General features: G+C 43.4%; 2 protein-coding genes across 2 annotated transcripts; one reads left to right on the top strand and one right to left on the bottom strand.

Annotated features, from left to right (window-relative positions):
• The first annotated feature begins 8,365 nt into the window (after nucleotides 1-8,365).
• LOC149397939 (blue copper protein 1b-like) lies at nucleotides 8,366-9,477 on the top strand. The gene is made up of 2 exons (XM_089613981.1): nucleotides 8,366-8,631; nucleotides 8,863-9,477. Exons 1-2 carry the CDS (start codon nucleotides 8,463-8,465, stop codon nucleotides 9,342-9,344), a joined length of 651 nt encoding a protein of 216 aa, XP_089470107.1. The 5' UTR covers nucleotides 8,366-8,462; the 3' UTR covers nucleotides 9,345-9,477.
• A 4,924-nt stretch (nucleotides 9,478-14,401) lies between these two features.
• On the bottom strand, nucleotides 14,402-14,866 carry LOC149397938 (uncharacterized). The gene has a single exon (XM_089614396.1). The coding sequence runs from the start codon at nucleotides 14,864-14,866 to the stop codon at nucleotides 14,402-14,404; it is 465 nt and encodes a 154-aa protein (XP_089470522.1).
• Nucleotides 14,867-22,767: the final 7,901 nt, after the last annotated feature.

Genomic DNA, 22,767 nt, shown 5'->3' with positions numbered 1-22,767 from the left:
AATGACAACTATGAAAAGTTAATAAGCACAGGGCAAATCCATAAATTTGCTTTCTTTGTATTACGTGAAAATATGACATCATTGATTTATCATTTTCTAGTGCATTTCTGCCTATTGCTTTACTGAAAATAATTATAAAAAAAATTCAAAATCAAAGTCAAAATCTATTTCAAATAGCTGATTTAAAAATAAAATAAAAAATAAAAAATAAAAAATTGACTGATTCTCCACTATACCCGGATTTTCATGTCTCCGTCTTCGTTTGATTTTTTAGTCTTTACTTTATAACATGTTTCTCCATTAGACCAACTTTTCTCCGAAAAAAACTCACTAATAATCTTTATCTTTACTCAACTCAGTCGAAATCATTGGAATCACGGCCACCATGATTTCAAACTAATTTTGTCCAAATTAGTATTACGCCTTGCGACATATGGTTTGATGTAGGAGACGATTATCATGGATTCTCGTTGAAAATTTGCTAGAGCAGGCAGTCGATGTGTTTCAATGGATAAAATGAATGTCGATTTATAGAGATTAACTGTATTGTGACAATTCGGTCGTTTCGCGTCACTTCCAGCCATTTATATCTTGCGCGAACTCATATTGAGATAGATTGTTGTGTGAATCGATATGCGCACTTAACAAGAACTAGCAGACATGCATTAGAACCAAAACCAAATCTTTGCAGCCAAAATAGGTTTATCTTCTCCAAGGCAAAATAAGACTCATTATGGTACCCAATCTTGAGGAGGGAGTATTAGATATTGGAAATGAGCTGTATTTTATCATTTAGCAAATATTTATGCTTTTATTTGGAAGATTCATGATAAAGTATTAGAACTTTGCAATGAGTTGTATTATCATTAGCATACTTTTATACTTTTATTTCTTGATGTGTGTTATTGTCTCTGCCATATAGCTTTCTTTTCCTTTTCCTTTTAGCTAAATAAAAAATGTGGTACAACGACAATCATTAGTTTGTCGAGCTTAATCTTAAGTGATCTATATACATATCGATCATGCTATATGTGTCTTTTAACTGTTTCATTGATACTTGAATCCTTGACCTAGAGTGGGTTAATAATTTCATGTTGAAGAACTTAGAATACAAGAGATCAAGAAAATAACACATTTCGAAATTTTGTCAAAGACAAGATGTTGCACACAATATAGAGTCAATATATGTGACAAGCTGTTTCGACGCAATGGATTGAAAAATAAAATAGCGTAATAACAAATGACACAAAAAATGGTACGCCAGTTCGGTGGAACGTCACTTATTCTCGTGGTTGAAGGAGGGGGGAGGGTAATTCGCCCAATGGAAAAAAAATTATGTTGAGTCTTCGATTCAAATCAATCCAATCTACGCACAAGATTAATGAACACAGACGTAACTTGAATCGCAAGCAACACACGCAAACACTAACAATAACAGAAAACAAGCGGAAAGGATAAGGACTCAACGATTTTATCCTGGTTCGGTCTTGAATTGACCTACGTCCAGCCTTGGGGTTTCTTCAATATCAATGAGATCAATCGTCTCTTGGAGATGTTACAGATTACAAGTACTTCGAGAAATCTCTCAACTGTTCTTTGTATCACAGCATTTCTCTCTCTCTCTATACTTTCTCTCTCTACAAAAGTATCTCTCAGAATACAGAATGAAAAGTTACAACGAAGAGGCCAAGCCTAACTCTATTTAAAGACCCGGAAGAAGAAAGCTTACATGCCACGTCATGAAGATCCAACGACCGGACGAACTGCTGTCATCAGCTCGCAGTTCGCACAACACTTTAGATCACATCTCGCTCAACATAGCTCGCAGCTCGCTCAACTTCTCTGCTCGCAGCTCGCTCAGCTCCGCAGCTCGTCCGGCTCTTCACCCGCTCAACTCCGCAGCTCGCTCTGCTCGCCAGCTCGCAGATCGCTTAGCTCGCAGCTAGGATTAGATCACTTCATAACAATTCTCCACCTTGATCTAAGACTTCTCAAATCATCTAGATCAGAAACCCCTTGTCCATTTACTCTTCTTTTTCACAGCTTCCAACATTGACTATCTTCAGACAATGTTGAAACTTTGTTGCTGGTAGAGACTTTGTCATCATATCAGCCGGGTTGTTTTCAGTAGCAATCTTCATCACATTAACTCCACCTGAGTTAATCACGTCTCTGACAAAATGAAGCTTCACATCAATGTGCTTTGATCTCTCATGAAAGACTTGGTGCTTGGCTAAATGTAGGGCACTTTGACTGTCACTGAACACAGTCACTTGCTTTTGATTGTAGCTGAGCTCTGTTAGCAAGCCCTTCATCCAAAGTGCCTCCTTAACAGCCTCTGTGATAGCCATGTATTCAGCTTCCGTGGTAGATAAGGCAACCACAGATTGAAGTGTAGACTTCCAGCTCACAACTCCTCCACAAACTGTGAATATATAGCCAGTAAGAGACTTTCTGGTGTCTATACTCCCAGCATAGTCCGAGTCTACATAGCCTTGTACCTGCACATTTTCAGACACACAGTTACCATAAACAAGACCATAATCCATTGTACCTTTCAAGTATCTCAGAATCCATTTGACTGCACTCCAATGCTCTCTTCCTGGATCAGACATGAATCTACTGACCAAGCTTATGGCATAAGCTAGATCAGGTCTTGAGCAAATCATGGAGAACATCAAACTTCCAACTGCACTTGCATAAGGTATTTTTGCCATGAATCTCTTGTCTTCATCAGTAACTGGACTCTGGTCAGCAGTGAGTTTGTAATGATTTGCCATAGGGGTTGTCACTAGCTTTGATGATCCTGCTTCAAATCTGTTAAGAACTTTTGACAGATAATTTCTTTGATAGAGCCAAAGCTTGTGAGCTTTCCTTTCCCTTTTTATCTCCATTCCTAAGGGCCAAGGTCCTTCATTTTGAATTTCTCCTTTAGCTGAGCTTTTAACCTGCAGATTTCTGATTTATCTGGACACACAAGTAACATATCATCCACATAAAGTAACAGATAAATCATGACATTGTTGGATACTCTCTTGTAGTAGACACACCAATCATATTCACTTCTCATGTATTGGTGCTGAATCATGAAGTCATCAAACTTCAGATACCATTGCCTTGGTGACTGTTTCAAACCATAGAGTGATTTGTGTAGTAGACAGACTTTTGACTTGGCATCTCCAACTTCATGACCCTCAGGTTGTTGCATATAGATGTCTTCCTCTAGGTCGCCATACAAGAAAGCAGTTGTGACATCCATTTGCTCTAACTCCCAGTTGAAATTAGCTACAAGAGCCAGGATTGTTCTTATGGATCTGTGCTTGACCACTGGAGAATAAATCTCATTGTAGTCAATGCCCTCTTGCTGTGAGTAACCCTTAGCCACTAATCTGGCTTTGAACCTTGGCTTCTCAACTCCAGGTATCCCTTCTTTGACTTTGAAGATCCACTTGGATCTAATGATCTTCTTTCCTGCTGGTTTGTTCACAACTGTCCAGGTGTGATTCAGCTTAAGAGAGTTCAACTCTTCTGCCATGGCTGATTTCCACATGTCTTTGTTCTTGCTTTGACAGGCTTCATGGAAGTTTCTTGGCTCTTCTTCTAAGATATCTGAACCTGTCATATAAGCATATGCAGTAAGATCAAAACCAAACCTTTGAGTGGGTCTGGAGACTCTCCTCTCCCTGTCTCTAACAAGGTTGTAGTCTTGTTGATTTTGAACTGCATTCCCTGGTTCATCATGTGGTTCCTGGTTAGCTCCACCTGGATTCTGAACTTCATCTTCATGCTCAATCACATGTTCATCTGGTTGTTGTTCTTGAGCAGGTTGATTTGTGTCTTGGGCATTTTCTGGTTGAAGCTCCACCTCAATCTGATCATTGTTGATGTGGTCTTGTGTCATGAAGGTGTCTTGTGCTGAAGACTCTTTTCTATTCCCAAAATCTTCTTCATTGAACACCACATCTCTGCTTATAATGCATTTCCTTTGTCCTGGTTCTATACACCAGAGTTTGTATCCTTTGATCCCATCTGGATATCCCACAAAGATGCATTTGATTGCCCTGTGATCTAACTTTCCCTGTTTCACATGAGTATAAGCAGTACATCCAAAAATTCTCAATTTTGAATAGTCTGACTTGTGACCAGACCAGAATTCCATTAGTGTTTTCAAGTCTATAGCAGTGGATGGACATCTGTTTATTAGGTAACAAGCTGTTTTCACTGCCTCTGCCCAGAAAGTATAAGGCAGTTTAGCATGAGATAACATACACCTTACTCTCTCAAGGATTGTTCTGTTGAATCTCTCAGCAAGACCATTTTGCTGTGGAGTGTGTACAACAGTGTGATGCCTTTGGATTCCTTCAATCCTGCAAAATTCATTGAAGATATCTGCATAATACTCAAGACCATTGTCAGTTCTGAGACGTTTTACCTTTTTACCTGTTTGGTTTTCCACTGCAGTCTTCCAAACTTTGAAGGTGTCATAGGCTTCTGACTTGTGCTTAAAGATATAGACCCACACTCTTCTAGAGAAGTCGTCAATAATGGACATGTAGTATCTGCTTCCTCCATGAGAGACAATCCTTGAAGGACCCCAAAGATCTGAGTGAATGTAGTCCAGAATTCCCTCAGTCCTGTGAATTGCCTTTGTGAACTTGGCTCTGACTGTTTTTCCATAGACGCAGTCCTCACATAACTGCAATTTCCCTAGGGATTGGCCCTCAAAACATCAAAACAGCCTTTCTTCTCAAGTTCATGCATTCCTTTCTCACTGACATGGCCAAGTTTGAGGTGCCATAGCCTTGCCAGATTTTCCCTGTTAATCACATTAGCACTACCCACAACAGTAGATCCAATCAAAAAATACAAACCATTTTTCTTGAAACCCTTCGTATGAACTTCAGATTTCCATTTGATCAAGATATGTCAATTCCAAGAGTTGAAACTATAACCAAGGTCTTCTAAAGCTCCCAAAGAAATTAGGTTTCTTTTGAGATCAGGGATATATCGGACATTGGTTAGAACTCTATCAATACCATCATACATCTTGATACGAATGTTACCTGACCCTTGAACTTTGCAAGCCTTGTCATTTCCGAGTAGCACTGGTCCTCCATCTTCGAGCTTTAGATCCTCAAACCAGGACTTGTTTGGTGACATGTGGTATGTACAACCACTATCAAGAACCCAGTTCTTTGATGGATCTCTGTCGGAGATGTTCAGAGCTTCAGCGCTCTCATATCCCTCCTGAGCAATGGCAGCGTTGGCGTGTTTCTTTGGCTTTTCGAAAGTCTTGTCTTTGTCAGGGCAATCTTTCTTCATATGACCTTCCTTGTGGCAGTGATAGCACTTATAGGGAAATTCCTTTTGTTCTTCGGATTTTGATTCCTTGGAATCTCCGCCTTTAGTTTTGTGCTTGTTCTTCGAGTTCGACTTGGAATTCCTTTTGCCTTTGCCGTGAATGTTCAGACTTTCGGCGTTTGATCGCTTTTCTGATCTTGATTCCTGATCCTTTGCTTTCATGGCGATCTGAACTTCTTCAAGGGTTAGGGATTCTTTGGCGAACTTCATTGCTTCAACAAGATTTGAGAAGGATTTTGGCAGCGCGTTTAGAAGGAGCACGGCTTGATCCTCGTCATCAATCTTCACTTCGATATTCTTGAGATCAAGAATGATCTTGTTGAATTCGTCGAGTCCTTCGCTGAGGGATTTATCCTCTTGGATCTTGAATCCATAGAGTCTTCCTTTCAAAAAAATTATGTTGGAGAGTGATTTGGTCATGTACAGGGACTCAAGCTTTGACCAAATTCCAGCAGCGGTCTTCTCTTTTGAAACCTCCCTCATCACCTTATCTCCGAGGTGAAGAATAAGGGTACTGTAAGCCATTTCGAGGATGTCTGATTTCTCCGATGCCGACATTGTTTCAGGCAATCCCTTTTCACCTTCCAATGCTTTGGCGATCTTCATCTGGACAAGTATGGCTCTCATTCTGACTCTCCATAGTGCAAAATCACACTTCCCATCGAATCTTTCGATTTCGATCTTCGTGAGTCCCATCTTTTTTTTTGTTCTTGGTACGTGTGAGGGTGGTTCTGATACCAATTGTTGAGTCTTCGATTCAAATCAATCCAATCTGCGCACAAGATTAATGAACACAGACGTAACTTGAATCGCAAGCAACACACGCAAACACTAACAATAACAGAAAACAAGCGGAAAGGATAAGGACTCAGCGATTTTATCCTGGTTCGGTCTTGAATTGACCTACGTCCAGCCTTGGGGTTTCTTCACTATCAATGAGATCAATCGTCTCTTGGAGATGTTACAGATTACAAGTACTTCGAGAAATCTCTCAACTGTTCTTTGTATCACAGCCTTTCTCTCTCTCTCTCTATACTTTCTCTCTCTACAAAAGTGTCTCTCAGAATACATAATGAAAAGTTACAACGAAGAGGCCAAGCCTAACTCTATTTAAAGACCCGGAAGAAGAAAGCTTGCACGCCACGTCATGAAGATCCAACGACCGGACGAACTGCTGTCCTCAGCTCGCAGTTCGCACAACACTTTAGATCACATCTCGCTCAACATAGCTCGCAGCTCGCTCAACTTCTCTGCTCGCAGCTCGCTCAGCTCCGCAGCTCGTCCAGCTCTTCACTCGCTCAACTCCGCAGCTCGCTCAGCTCGCAGCTAGGATTAGATCACTTCATAACAAATTCATTATATGAAAAATAGTCAATAGTACACGATAGTCTTATATGAACGATCCCCGCTTCAAAACTTTTTTTTCTATTACTAGTGAATTTCAACTCAGACTCTTCTTGAATTTGAACTTCCCTCACTTTCACTCTCAAACACTCTCTCAAATATTTTGTAATTTTCAATGTCAACGATCGTGAATGTTCAATCACAAAAAAAAACTCAAAGGAACTAACGCTTTATGAATCAGGAATAATGTCTAGAGATTTACGCCACACACACAACACAACTAGTTTTACAGTCCGCCGATCTTGCACGTCTATGAACTCTAATTGTGTGAGTTAATGCGTCAAAGACCACTCAAGGCATACGCTTTCTTTTATAGTGGTCAACACCTCTGAAAGTCGAAATAGAGTTTTCTTAGTCATTCACGAGGAAAATTTATACTAAGAAGGTCTTCCACTAACAATCTTGGCAAAACAGAAAACTTGCCAAAAATATAGGTGTTGCTCATAGTGATCAAGATGTCTCAACATATTCTGCAGCATGCTATAGGACATCGTGTCGAGACAAATTTGCCGTAAAAAATTAACTAACAGCAAAAGTAATAACATTGATTTTATCCTAAGTTAAGATAGAGCAACAATTATAATCATATTTAAAATTCAAGCGAGTCCCTATTATGATCAAGTGAGTCTTTAGAGTACATAAATACTATGTGATCACAACCTGAACTTCTTCAAGACGCATGGCCACACGAGGCATACGAAAGTATGCGCTCCCTGAACTTTTTAAAATTCTAAGTTTTATCCATTATATTTTAATATTTAACCTAATTATATATTTTCTCTATAAAATCCCTTTTAAATTTCATCACATATCGATTACCCGAAACCCTAGAACAATTTCCCATAGAATCAAAGGCTCAATTCTAGTTCTCACATACAATGCCAAAACCCTCTCAAGTACAACAAAATGAACGAACAACTCTAATGATCTAATCACAATGAATCAGCTATATACTCTAACTCGTGTAATTTGTAAGCCTAAGCGAGTTTATTAACATTTGCTGACGTTTGTAACAACCGATGGCATGGACAAATGAGATCTCTGTCTACGTTCCGTTTGTTTGAAGAGAAGGAGGTAACAAAAAAATAGTTTGATTAAGCTCCAACATTTTATTGACCTAGTTTTAATAAGTTTCTATCACTACGATGTCAAAAGACTCGTTAAGACACCACGCGTTAAGACTTTAGACTGTCGGTGAGTTAAAAATGAACATAAAATAAATAATTTCATACGAGCGAAAAGTTCGTAGCAATTATATGTGGCAAACAGTCTAAAAAAGACGACTATGCATTCGTCTTTTTTATACTCTGACGCGTTAAACTCTATGTGGACAGTCGTATGTTTATTGGTGTGTAAACTCAAGCAAATTTGATTATAAAATGAAAAGTCATAAAAAAAAAAAAAAAATTAACGCGGCAGTCAATATTCGAGGAATTTTTCAGTACCACCAGAATACGGCATACAAAGTTCGAACTAGTCGTGAATCATGACCAATGGAGGGACACGTGGCGACCATCCAATAGCTGCAAACCTACTAACTTGTCCAGCCAAAACAGAAGCCTATATCTATAAATAGAAACCATAAACCCTGTCCAAGAGAAAACAGAGGTTTAGTATTTGGATACACAAGAAAAAAAAAATTGTCAATCCAGAGGAAGATATAAAATAACAGAAGCGTTAATTTGAAGGAAAAAAAAATGGCAGGAAAAAGTCATATGATTGTGGTTGCAACCTTGGCCATGGTGGCTTTGGCCTCGGCAACCACTTACATAGTCGGCGATTCTGCTAATTGGGATCTCCCGTCTTCTCCCACCACCTACTCCGACTGGGCCGCTAACAAGAATTTCGTCGTTGGTGACATTCTCGGTAAAATTCGACACATTTTACTAATCTTTCTTATAATCTTGTTTCAAGACGGTAATTAATAATTAGCGACAGAGCCAGACATGTAAATTAAATGGACTAATATGCAAAAATAAAAAATTGAAAGTTAATTTGTAAAAAATTGGCATAATATTTTTTGTTGGAATTAAAAAATTAAAAACTTGTAAAAAATGTCCAAATTCTAAGTTCTAACATTTTATTTTTATTTTTCAGTATTCAATTTTATGGCAAACAGACACGACGTGACAGAAGTGACGAAATCAGGCTACGACAACTGCAACGGCGCGAACCCTATTTCCCAATTCACGTCTAGCCCCGCAAACATCACCCTCAGATCAGAAGGCGAGCACCACTACATATGCACCGTCGCGAATCACTGCAGCTCGGGCCAAAAGTTGGCCATCAACGTCGCCACGGGGGCTCCAACCCCGACCCCTCAATCCGGAGACAACTCTCCTTCCCCGTCCCCGTCTCTGTCTCCTCTCGCCCCTCGATCCTCTCCTCCATCTGCTTCCGTCCCTGCCTCTGGCCCCGCCCGTCCCACCGCCACGCCTCCCTCCACGGCCACCACTCCTTCCCCTCCAACAACCACCACGACCACCGCCTCTCCACCTCCCGAGGGAAACGGCGCCGCCTCTCTTGCCGGCGTGGTTGGATTTTCTTTGTCCGCGGTGGCCCTAGCTTTGTTGTTTTAGATTTGTGATTTCCATTTTTATTTTTTGTTATTTTCATGTATGTGCCCGATTGATGGGGGGGATTACACGAATTTTTTTTGGTATAATATAAAGTTGGCTTTGATATGTTAAATTTCAAAAATTATTTGGCTTTCGTATCGGTTACTATAATATTTGAATATAAAGATGGCATTTAAATCTTTAAAGATAAAAAGTAAGATAGCTTGTTGAATCTTGGCATCAATTTTAAGAGTTCTTTAACTTCAGGTGATTTGTCTACAGATTAAGTAAACTTTAATGGACATTATAGAGTGTCATTAGTGATAGCTAAGAGCACTTTAACCAAGTAAGAAAGCTGCTTAGAGTACCTGCAAACACACGGTATAACACCATATATATCGTGGATAGTGCTCCAACCGTACGTCAAAAGTAACACCAAATTTAGTGTTTTGTACAGTGGCACGGCAATTATTTTGTTTTTTTCAACAAATTAAACCCAAATCTTTTATATATATATATATATATATATATATATATATATATATATATTAATCTTATAAATATTTATAAAACACAAAAACTCATAAATTGACTACAAAAATATAAAAACAAAGTTCAATTAAAACATAAAACTTTAAATATAGATTACAAAGTTTAAATTAAACACATAAAATAAAATGAAAACTAAAAACAATAACATAATTTTAGAAGACATAGTAAAAACCTAAAACACGATTTAATAACTGGGGAAATTATTTCCAGTTCCGTCAAGATAATTATAATACTGGGTGTAATCTTGATTTTGATCTCCTTGAGCTTGATCTCGAGTTTGATCTTCATGAGCTTGATTTCCCTGAGCTTGATCTTGTTGATAATTAGATGCTCGATATTGAGATCCATAATATTGAGAACTTTCTCCTTGTTCTTCATATTAGTTCGTCTGTGCTTTTTTTTGCATAATTTGTTTTTTTTCTTTTACTAGAAATTCACGCATATTTGGGTCGGATATAATATCCAAATTCATGAATTAAATTTTATTATCTTCTTTCATTTGAGCTAGCTCAATTTTTTTCTTTCGAAGTTCATTTTTTTTTTGTCTCTGAACTTCAATTCTATCAAAATTAGAATCTTTAATAGTTCGGACAAGATTCTCATTTTTGTCCATCATTTTTTAAAAAAATTTCAGCATCTTTTTGTTGTCTCTTTGCTTTTTTTACACCCATTGGTCTTCCAGATAAATTGCAAGTGTCTTCTTGATCGTTCTTGTTAAGATCAAATGAATTCATACCGGGAGTTACAGGTGACTCGGTAGAAAATGATGACGATGATGGATGGTTACGACCCGGGGACTCGATATTTGATGTAATAAAGTCTCACGAAGACTCTTGCTTGTAATTGCTTATTTATTAATTAAAAGTTGAAACGTTCATTCATTATTCCTTGTGTGAAGCTTTATGATAAAACATTAGTCTTTATTCCATAAACAAACCTAACAACACATGAAGAGACAAATGTAGAATTGCATGAACAAACTCTTCATGGTTTGCTTATATCTTCAGTCGATGTACTTCAATGGATAATACGAATGTCAATTTATAGAGATAAACTGTATTGTGACAATTCGGACGCTTCGCGTCACTTCCAACCATTTATATCTTGCGCGGACTCATATTGAGATAGATTGTTGTGTGGTTCGATATGCGCACTTAACAAAAACTAGCAGACATTAGAACTAAAACCAAATCTTTGCAGCCAAAATATGTTTATCTTCTCCAAAGCAAAATGAGACTCATTATGGTACCCAATCTTTTGTTTTGAAACGTGGGCGGTGCCTCGGAAATTTCATAAAAACCCTCACGTATGGCGGAGGAACACCGTGGTTACAAGAGAAACAACAAACCAAACCCAGAACCACGCAACCAAAACCTGAAACCAAACGAAACCGCTATCCCGACATGTGGGACAGGAACTCTCTATCATCGGCTCTAATAGCCTCTTCCGAGCAAGGAGGGACAAGCCCCATCCATCTCGAATTAGAACTTTGAGTAACAGCAAACCGGGCTAAGTTGTGAGCCGCAGTATTACAGAGACGAGGAATGTGCATAATTTTAAACTCAATCAAATTGCTTACCTTTCTCCTGATTTGATGCAAGATCATCCCGAGCTCGTTCGTGGGGGTCTCCCCCCCGGCCACAACCTTGACCACCTCTGAGCAATCCGAATGAAGCTCCAACCTCGACCCGCCGATGCTACTACAAAAATTATGCCTTGGAGAACCGCAACCGCCTCCGCAAGCTGGGGGGTAAAACCCCGAGCTTGGGAAAACATTTACGAGGCTAGCACCCTTCCGGTGTGGTCGCGGGCAATGCACCCCACACCGAACCCTCCCTGGTCCCGATCTAGCGCAGCATCCACAGCCACCGAGATTGTTCCTTGCGGCGGAGGGATCCATCTAGGCTTGGTTGTCCTCTTCTCTTCTCCCCGAGAAGTAGTCTTGTTCGCGTCTCTGAACTCTTCGAGAAAGCTCCCAGTCCACTGAACAAGCTCCGTCTGGTTCCAGGCTCTTTTCCCCGATACGACATTGTTCCTGTGGTTCCACAATTCCCAGATGATAGTGATATAGAATTCAAAATTACTCACCTCAAGGGAATCAGCCGCTCTGAAAATGTTGTCAAAAGTCTCACCCTACCCGTGCGGTGGGAGGATCCCACCGAAACCCGCTTCTTTCCATACTTTCCTGCTCCACTTGCAAGCCCCAGAGAGCATGATGAGCCGTCTCAGCCATTCCCAAACAGATAGGGCAGCGATCGTCAGTGATAATCCTCATCTTGAGTAGCACGGTGCGATTATGGATCCGGCCCTTGCAAACTCTCCAAATGAAGAGCTTCACCTTAGGAGGGACTTTAAGTTTCCAGAATTTCCTCTACCATTCCTCCATCAGGGACCGATCGAACGCACTGGCTCCATGGATGGCCTCCATAGCCACTCGATACCCGCTCTTGACCGTGTACTCTCCATCCTCAGTATAGTGCCAACGTCGTCGGTCCGGGATCCCCTCACCCCCGCACGGGATACTCAGAATAACTCTAGCGTCTTCCTCAGTAAACATGGCCCGAATGAGCGTGTCGTCCCAATCACCGTCTAACCTCATCAGCTCCGCAACTCTCATATCAGAGGGGATCGGATGTGGATCAAGCCACGTGAAAGATCTATGCCTAGGGATCCACTTATCTCCCATAACCATAACTGATTCACCATCCCCAATGTTCCATCTCGTGCCAGCCAGGATGATCTCCATTCCTCAAACCAGGCTGCGCCACATAAAGGAGCTGTTCGACCCACAATGACCACTCAAGATGTCCCCGTGTGGATAGTAACTCTCGCTGAAGACCTTGCCCACTAGACTGTCAGGCCTTCTGAGGAATCTCCACACGTTCTTAGCAATAAGAGCTTGGTTGAACTTTTCCAAGTCTCTAAATCCCATACCTCTCTCCGTCTTGTTCTTAACGAGAACCTCCCAAGCACACCAGTGGGTCTTTTTGGCTCCGTTACAATTGCCCCACCAGAATTTAGCAATAGCCGAATGGATCTCGGAAACCAGGGCCTTCGGAAGCTTAAGGCAGGAGGCCATATAACTCGGGATGGCCTGAAGAATGGACTTGATAAGCACCTCTCTGCCAGCATGCGAGAAAAAAAGACCGTTATATCCCTTGATCTTATCCCAGATGCGCTCTCTCACATACTCGAAGAGTTCTTTCTTCTTACGGCCTGAGAAAGAAGGGAGGCCCAAGTAGCGTTTATAGCGATCCATCCTTTGAACACCTAGAGTATCAGCTAGAAGCTCCCCCTATTCTAACTCAACATCTCTCCCGAAACAGACATCGGATTTCTGAAAATTGACTAGCTGGCCCGACGCCCCTGAGTATAATTGTAAGATCTCTGCCACTCTCTTGCACTCCTCCGGGCACGCTCTAAAGAACATTAGGCTATCATCAGCAAACAGGAGGTGAGACACACGGAGATTCCCAAACTTGACCCTACTGATTTCACCCGCCCGTTCTCCTGCTCTGAAGTGACTCAAAAGTCCCTATGAACAGAAGATAAAAAGGAAATGATCGAGTGGGTCGCCTTGACGAAGACCTCGGTGCGGAATCACATGGCCCCGAGTGGTCCCATTAATATTAAAGGCAAATCTGACCGAGGAGACACATCTCATCACTTTTTCCACCCACTGGTCACTATACCCGAGTCTCAGCATCACCGCCTCCAAGTAGGCCCACTCAACGCGATCGTAAGCCTTTGCCATGTCCAGCTTAAGGGACGCCCATCTACCGTTCTCAAACCTGCCTTTCTTCATCGTGTGTAGCGCCTCAAAGCCCACCGTGACGTTGTCGAAGATAAGCCTACCCCCCACAAATGCACTCTGATTTTCGGATATAGCCGCGTGCATAGTGCCTTTGACACGATTCACTAGGCACTTAGCGACAATCTTGTAGACGACGTTACACAGACTAATAGGCCGAAACTCACTCACCCTCCATAGATCCTCAACCTTAGGGATAAGCGTGATAACTGTATCGTTAATGCTCCCCACACTTTTACCCTCATTAAGGATTCCAAGACATGTCTCCGAAACAGACTCCCCTACCACATCCCAATACCTTTGATAGAAGATCGGCGAGAAGCCATCCTTTCCCGGGGCCTTGATAGGGTCCATCGAGAAGAGCGCGCTCTTCACATCAGCCAACTCAAACAGCCGCTCAAGCTCTATATTCGTCTCATCCGAAATCCTAGGTTGGATGCCCTCATCCACAACCCTGATATCTTGCAGAGACGGCCCCGCAGAAGTGAAGATATCCTCAAAGTACCTGGAGATCACACCCTCTATCTCCAGCCCGCTGCTCCTCCAAACCTCTCCCTCGTCGAACAGACCATTGATTATGTTCCTCTTACGTCTCGTAGTGGCCTTACGGTGGAAAAACTTCGTATTTTTATCTCCATACTTCATCTAGGAAGATCTGCTCCTCTGCCTCCAGAACTGTTCTTCTTTTTCCAACAAGGCATCCAACTGTCCCTCCTCACGAGAAGTCCGGGCTAGATCTGCCCACTAAGTCAACAATCTCCTTCTGTTTCTCAATCCGATCTTTCATCCCCCGATTCTTCTTAGTACCCCAGCGATACAGCTCATCTCTACGCTGTTCAATCGACGTCAACAAATCTTGACCCGTAGCATCCTCTCTGCCCTTCTCCCAAATTCTGTGAACCACCTCGTCACACTCGGGCTCCCCACACCAGGCCTCCTCAAAGAAGAACCTCTCAGGTCTCCTAGCCTGGTTCGCTCGTCTAAAACCTCTGGTACTTAGCAGAAGGGGTCTATGGTCCGAATTCCAAAACCGCAAGTGGTGAACACTCGCAAGGGGGAAGAGGTCCCGCCACTCCTGGCTGGCAAGACATCTATCCAGGCGTTCCTCGATCCGACCTCTACGCCACGTTATCATGTTGCCCTCGAACCCAAGATCCTGAATCTCACAGTCCACAATCATCTCTCAAAAGGCCGCGAGTTGGCCGGGGCTTCTGTCTCGGCCCCCCCTTATATCTCAGAATTCGAAACCACCTCGTTCATATCTCCACCCACCAGCCAGGGCCCCACATGATTAGCACGAAGCCGACTAAGCAACTCCCATGTGTGTTTCCTCTGTGAGGCCACAGGATCCCCATAAATCCCCACAAACCTCCAAGAATTCCCATCATTTCCAACCAAATTTCCCTCGATGTGATATCTCGACATTGTCCCAAGTAGAAACTTCACCGGCTTTTTCGAGAGTAACATTAAGCCTCCGCTCCTACCAAGACACTCAACCGTCAAACAGCTCTCATAACCAAGAAGAACTCTCACTCTCTCTGCCATATCTTTCCTAAGCCTGGTCTCAGAAAGGAAGAGAAAATCCGGCTTATAGTCAACAACATGAGAGCATAGGGCCTTCTTCGTCCCAGGGTTACCCAACCCTTGGACGTTCCAAATAACGCCATCATTGTGTTCGGCGGCACTCGTCCACACGAGGGGCGTCGCTCTATCATAAGAACCATCCTCAGTAGGATCTACCAACGCAGAAGCTCCTAAGGTACCAACATCCAACTCCGAGACTCCAAACAAAATAACCTCCCCAGAAACACTCGGTAATAAAGAGGAGGAAGAAATACTAACCTGGTATACGCGAGATGGACTCTGCACGCTCTTTGGACCCTCGAGGGTGTCATCGCCTGGATGCGGGTTCCCACCATCGCCTTCGAACATGCGGGCCATCTTTTTCACATTCCCCACTCTAACACGCTCGTTAATTTTCCTTTTTCCCGGCCCTCCTTTGCTGTTGATTATCAACCCAAGCCCGTATTCGTCAGCCCTTAGCCTGTCCGGCGCCGTGTTATAGCCCAGCGCGCTCTTCCTAGATGTGGTGGCCTTTCTCTTGGCCGCAGCAGAACCAAACGCTAATGGGCCCTCTTGAAGTGGGGGATCAGGATTGCTTTGGGCTTTAAAATAGCTCCCTGGCCCATAAGCCCAGCAGAGGGACGGGTTTGGCCCATCCCGGTGGGTAGAGCCCGTCAGAGAAGAAGAGCCCACCTTAGCAGGGGTTTTCACGTCAGCTTCATCTTTTCTAACATAGTCAGGGGATTTATTAGGACAGTGGGCCAAGTCAACTTCATCTTTCCTCAAAAGACCCTCAACAACCCTGTCAGGTACAGAACTTTTCCCACCCTCAGAGGTAAGACCCTCTTTATCGCGCGCCGAGAGTCTCCCCATCTTCTTCCTTTCGTTTGTCAGATCAAGAACAGTGCGCCAAATTACTTTTCTTGGCGAAGACCCCCAATTTCGGGCAAGATCCCTCCTCAGCAAATGAGGAGCAGGTTTGATTTTTCCCTTTTTGGAAATCGGCCCCACCTCCCAATGGTCCGTTGACAGGCTTCTCGGTCGGATGGTCCCTCTCCAAGCCCGCGCCAAATTTCCGAGTTTCACCAGCAAAGCTATTTGGGGCTTCACCCCTTAGCCAAGCCCCATACTTGAAACTCCTAGACTCGCCATCCTTTCCATCTTTTCTCGAGCAGTCCGAGCTGCCATGACCCAGGCTTCCGCAAACGTAACAAAAGTCAGCCAATCTTTCGTATCGGAAGGCTATCCATGTCTTGATGTCACCCGTGCCAAGTTTAACAAAGATACCCCTCACCAGAGGTTTGCTCACATCCAGGGCCACACGAACTCGGATAAAATCGCCTCTGATTCTACCATCTCTCTGTCCTTGTCAATCCTGACCACTTTGCCAATCTTATTCCCGACCAGTTCGCCCATCTTAACCGACCGATTTATAGTCGGGATTCCGTGCAGTTGGGTCCAAAACTCTACCCATCGAAACTCGTCGTCTATGCCACACTCCGCTTCCGGGTCTCTCAGCACCCGGAGCGACTTGTCGAACATCCAGGGGCCCGTTTCCCAAACCCGTTTTTTGTCAGCCTCCTTGGCAAATCTGAAGCAGAAAGCTCTGTCGCCTTGGTCGCTGATTTCAAGCTTCCTAGTGGGTCTCCATATGTTCGCCATAACAGACTTGAGAGCATTACGTTTGAAGGGCTTCATTCCTAGCAGCTTTCCGAGAAGGCATCCCGACAAGTCGGCTCTAGTACCAGCAAGCTCTTCATCTTCAAGGACCAGAACCTCATCCTCCTCGTCCTCCTCAATGCCCAAATCGGACCACTTGTCGCATAAGTCCTCCATCTTTAAGCAGTGAAGGGGAGGGGGGGGGACAGGCGAAAAACTCTGCAGAGAAAATTTGTTTTAACGCACATTCTATTTACTGACAAACATTATGGTACCCAATCTTGAGGAGGGAGTATATTGGCAATGAGATGTATTTTATCATTTAGCAAATATTTATGCTTTTATTTGGAAGATGGTGTAGAAATGATAAAGAAAGATAGAGAATCGGAGAAGAGAGATAGTGTTCCGAGACTTTGAATATTTTCTTATGTTTGATATGAACTTGTATCACCTATTTATACATATGGTGGATACAAGAGAGAGTGTAATAAATACATGTAATAATTCTATCTAGGAAATATAAAGTAATAAATGTTACACAGAAAATAAGACAAAGAAAATAGATGACAAATAAATGTAACACATTTTCCCATGTGATATGAGTTCCAAGGAGTGAGGACTTCCGAGGCACGCTTGTCAGGAGGAAGGCACGCTTGTCAGGAGGAAGGGCGAACTGACGAGCTGACGATCTGACGAAGCTGACGAGCTGACGAAGTGACGAGCTGACGAAGTGACGAGCTAACACGGGAGGGCGAACTGACAAGCTTGATTTCAACACTCCCCCTCAAGCTTGACTGTATATGTTGAGGAGGTCAAGCTTGCTACATAGCTCGGAGAAGGTTGCTCGAGGAAGGGCTTTGGTGAGAATGTCGGCGAGCTGACGACCTGATGGAACGTATTCCATATCGATTATTTTTTCTTCAATCTTTTCACTGATGAAGTATCGGTCGATCTCGATATGTTTTGTTCTGTCATGATGGACTGGATTTTTGGCTATGCTGAGAGCAGCTTGATTATCGCAAAAGAGCTTGATTGGACCTTCGATGATGATCTTGAGGTCGTCGAGAACTCTCTTCAGCCAGATGCCTTCACATACTCCGCTTGCTAAAGACTTGAGCTCGGCTTCAGCACTACTTCTTGAGACAACAGATTGCTTCTTGCTTCGCCAGGTAACAAGATTTTCCCAGACGTATGTGCACATGCCTGATGTTGATCGTCTGTCTGGAACATATCCGGCCCAGTCCGCATCTGTGAACACTTCGACACCTCGAATTCGTCTTTTCTTGAAGGAGAGACCAGTCCCTGGGGCAGCTTTGAGGTATTGGAGAATCCTCATAACTGCGTCCATATGAGTTGTCGAAGGATTACTCATGAATCGACTTACCATACTCAATGCGAATCCAATATCCGGTCTAGTGTGAGTTAGTTAGATGAGTTTTCCCACGAGCTGCTGAAACCTTTCTTTGTTGGTGGCGGCCTCGGTGGTACGAGCTAGAAGTTTCACATTGGCATCCATTGGAGTGTCAACTGGTTTACAGCCAAGCATGCCAGTTTCTTTGAGGAGATCCAAAATGTACTTGCGCTGGGAAACAGAGATGCCCTTTTCAGATCGAGCTACCTCCATGCCGAGGAAATATCGTAGGCTACCGAGGTCCTTGACTTCGAACTCAGATGACAGAATTTGCTTCAGTCTCCTGATCTCTTCTAGGTCGTCTCCGGTGATGACTATGTCGTCCACATACACACTCAGGATGGTGTGCTTGCCTTGTGTTGAGATCTTTGAGAAGAGTGTTGGATCGGCTTGACTTTGTTCGTAGTCGCAACGCTTGAGTACATTGGAGAATTTCTCAAACCATGCTCGTGGGGATCGTTTTAGACCGTATAGAGACTTTTTGAGTTTGCAGACTTTGTTGCCCCCTTGATCATTGTCGAATCCTGGTGGGAGTTGCATGTAGACTTCCTCTTCCAGTTCGCCATTTAGAAAAGCATTCTTGACATCGAGCTGACTGAGGGCCAATCTAAGTTGGCTGCTAATGAAAGGAGGATTCTGATGGTATTGAACTTTGCGACTGGAGCGAACGTCTCTTGGTAGTCGATGCCATAAGCCTGAGTGTACCCTTTAGCGACAAGACAGGCTTTGTATCTCTCCACTGTGCCATCTGGATTATGTTTGATGGTGAAGAGCCATCTACATCCAACAGTTCGCTTGCCTGGTGGTAGTTCGACGATATCCCACGTATCATTCTGTTCGAGGGCTTGGATCTCGGCATGACTTGCGTCTCGCCACTCGGGACTTTGAAGGGCTTCCTCGATGGAGTTTGGCACTTTTCCTTCATCTAACCTCGCCACATAGGCTTGGTAGCCCGTAGATAAGTTCCCATAGTACACGTAATCCTCCATCCGGTATTGACCACACGACCGAGTAGGTTTTCTCAATGCAATTGGTAAGTCCGGAGATGAGGCGTTACCTTGTTCAGTAGTGTCGTGGTTCAGGTTCGAAGAGACATCTAGTTCGCGAGCTTGTACCGGACTCTGGGTGATGATCAGTTCGCATGGAGAGGGTTCAGAGGCTGGCGAGCTGGGAGTCGGTGACGAACTGGACGGACTGGAAGGACTGGACGGACTGGACGAACTGGACGAACTGGGAATATCTTGAATAGGTGAGGTTGGACTTTGAGGCGAGGTAAATTCTGGGTTTATGATGAGCCAATTTGGGAAGTCATTTTCATCATTCTCCCCCTGACGAGCTGAATTGGCGAAGTAAGGACTGAACTCATGAAAAGATACATCCATTGAGACTATGAATTTTCGTGATCGGGGTTCATAGCATTTGTAGCCTTTCTGGGTTGCTGAATAGCCAAGGAAGATGCACTTGACCGATTTTGGTTCAAGTTTACCTTGGCCATAAGAATGGGTGAAGACTGAACAGCCGAAAACTTTCGCAGGTAGGGTTGAGATGAGTCGAGAGTGAGGGTATGTCTCTAGAAGGACTTGAGATGGGATTTTATAGCCAAGGACACGAGATGGCATTCTGTTTATGAGGTAGGTGGCTGTGAGGACTGCTTCTCCCCAAAAATGAGATGAGACGTTTGAGGAGAACATGATGGCTCGGGCGACCTCGAGTATATGTCGATTTTTCCTTTCGGCTACCCCATTTTGTTGCGGGGTGTAAACGCATGAGCTGGAGTGAATTATGCCATGTGTTTTGAAGAAATCGCCGAGCTCGGAATTAAAGTAATCTCGAGCGTTGTCTGTGTGGACAATTTGGATGGAGGTGTCGAACTGTGTTTGGATCATTTTGTGAAAGATTTTGAAGAGGTTGGATGTTTCGGATTTTTGTTTCATCATGTATATCCAACTGAGTCTAGTGTGGTCGTCAACAAAGAGAAGAAACCATCGCACTCCAGTGATATTGGGAACTTTTGAGAGTCCCCATATATCACTGTGAATTGTGGCAAATGGGCGAGATGGTTTGTACGAGGTGGGGTGATACGAGCTTCGAGAATGTTTGGCGAACTCACACATGTCACATTGAATGGAATTGATATTTTTATTGATAAACAAAGAAGGAAACATTCTTTTGAGATACATGAAATTTGGATGCCCTAGTCTAAGGTGATTGAGCATGATCTCTTTGTACTGGGGTGAATGTTGGGCGAGCTGACACATGGCCCCCTGATCTGGCTTGATGATATAGAGTCTAGTACTCAGCTCGCCATTACCAATCTGTCTCCCCGTGACCTGTTCCTGAAACACACATGAACTTTCATCAAAAATAGTTCGGCACTTAGAGTCTTGATTGAACTTATGCACAGATAAGAGATTGCACTGCAGTTGAGGCACAAAGAACACCGAGTCTAGCCTCATGGACTTCGTCAAGACCACGGTGCCAATACCAGTGACTTGAGTCTTGGCTCCGTTGGCGATGGTGACTGATATGCTTCTATTACAAGCGGAGTAAGTTGTGAATAAACTTCGATTACCAGTCATGTGATCAGAGGCACCGGAGTCGACAATCCATGATGTGGGATTCTCTGAGCTTACATGGAGGGCTCTAGGAGAATTACCTAGAGAACCAATGCCCGAGTGTTCTCCACTGAGTTGGACTTGTTGGATAAGCTTTTGGAGAATAGCGAGTTGGTCGTTGCTGAAGGGAGAGGAGTCCGAGGTCGAGGTCGAGGCAGCGGACGAGGTGGATACTAAGTTTCCGGCTGAGTTTGGATCCTTAGTGTCTCGGGTTGACTTCGAGCTCGGTGCCCATGCAGCTTCCAGCAGGTTTCTCGGAGGTGTCCAGGTCGTTTGCAATGGTCGCAGTAGGGGCGAGGTTTGCGAGGTCTCTCTGTCGAGACGCGAGCTGCAAGTACTTCATCTCCATGCGTGGTGAGGGCGGATGAATCTGAGGATGAGCTCGGGATTGGGCTCGATTGGATAACTCCAAGCATGAGTTTTCTCCAGCTTTCCTCATGTCTGACCGCGGAGAAGGCTTCACGGAGAGATGTTAGTGGTTTTGTACTTAGTATCTGACCTCTGACCTCGTCGAGGTCTTGGTTGAGCCCGGATAATAGTTTAAACACACGTTTGGTCTCCGCTATCCTGCGGTAGAGTTTTGAGTCTTCGGGGCAGGTCCACTGGTGATGTTCGTAGAGGTCGATCTTCTGCCATAGATGCGTGAGCGAGCTGAAGAACTGAGTAACAGACATCTCTCCTTGACGTAGGTCGTGGAGAATGTTCTCAGTTTCAAACAGCTCGGACACATCTTCTGAGTTGGAGAAGATTTCTCTAGCTGCTTGCCAGATTTCTGCTGCCGTTGGGTAAAGGAGGAAGGTTTCCCCGATTTCGGGATGCATAGAGTTTATGAGCCAGGACATCACCATGTTGTTTTCTGCCTTCCAACTCTTGAACGCCGGATCTTCGATCTTTGGAGATTTTGCCGCGCCTGTGAGGTAGTCATCTTTACCTCGTCCCGATATGAACATGAGCACGGATTGTGACTACTGTAGGAAGTTGTGACCATTGAGTTTGTGGCTCGTGATATGTTGGGAGAAGGATTCAGATTGAGACTGAGTGGGCGAGGTCTGAAAGGTGGTTGGAGTAGTGTTCATGGTGATTGATTTTCTGGGCTCTGATACCATGTAGAAATGATAAAGAAAGATAGAGAATCGGAGAAGAGAGAGAGTGTTCCGAGACTTTGAATATTTTCTTATGTTTGATATGACTTGTATCACCTATTTATACATATGGTGGATACAAGAGAGAGTGTAATAAATACATGTAATAATTCTATCTAGGAAATAGAAAGTAATAAATGTTACACAGAAAATAAGACATAGAAAATAGATGACAAATAAATGTAACACATTTTCCCGTGTGATATGAGTTCCAAGGAGTGAGGACTTCCGAGGCACGCTTGTCAGGAGGAAGGCACGCTTGTCAGGAGGAAGGGCGAACTGACGAACTGACGAGCTGACGATCTGACGAAGCTGACGAGCTGACGAAGTGACGAGCTGACGAAGTGACGAGCTGATGAAGTGACGAGCTAACACGGGAGGACGAACTAACGAGCTTGATTTCAACAGATGGGATTCATGATAAAGTATTAGAATTTTGCAATGAGTTGTATTATCATTAACATACATATATACTTTTATTTCTTGATGTGTGTTATTGTCTCTGCCATGTAGCTTTCTTTTCAAATTCCTTTTAGCTAAATAAAAAATGTATTACAACGACAATCATTAGTTTGTCGAGCTTAATCTTAAGTGATCTATATACATATCGATCATGCTATATGTGTCTTTTAACTGTTTCATTGATACTTGAATCCTAGACCTAGAGTGATCTATATATGCATAGTCGTCT

This window comes from Urtica dioica, chromosome 5, assembly GCF_054948205.1.
Source record: "Urtica dioica subsp. dioica isolate 48M chromosome 5, U.dioica_male_clone48M_v1_H2, whole genome shotgun sequence".
In the NCBI taxonomy this organism is placed as follows: Eukaryota; Viridiplantae; Streptophyta; class Magnoliopsida; order Rosales; family Urticaceae; genus Urtica; species Urtica dioica.
The sequence above is the reverse complement of the archived record's forward strand: the minus strand, read 5'-3'. Positions and strand labels throughout refer to the sequence as shown.

What these genes read in the sequence shown, in the direction of transcription:
- LOC149397939 (XM_089613981.1), top strand. Translation starts at nt 8,463, where the DNA reads ATGGCAGGAAAAAGTCATATGATTGTGGTTGCAACCTTGGCCATGGTG. An exon ending in CGTCGTTGGTGACATTCTCG is followed by an intron (nt 8,632 to 8,862) that starts GTAAAATTCGAC and finishes TTTATTTTTCAG; the next exon opens with TATTCAATTTTATGGCAAAC.
- LOC149397938 (XM_089614396.1), bottom strand. Translation starts at nt 14,866, where the DNA reads ATGATTGTGGACTGTGAGATTCAGGATCTTGGGTTCGAGGGCAACATG.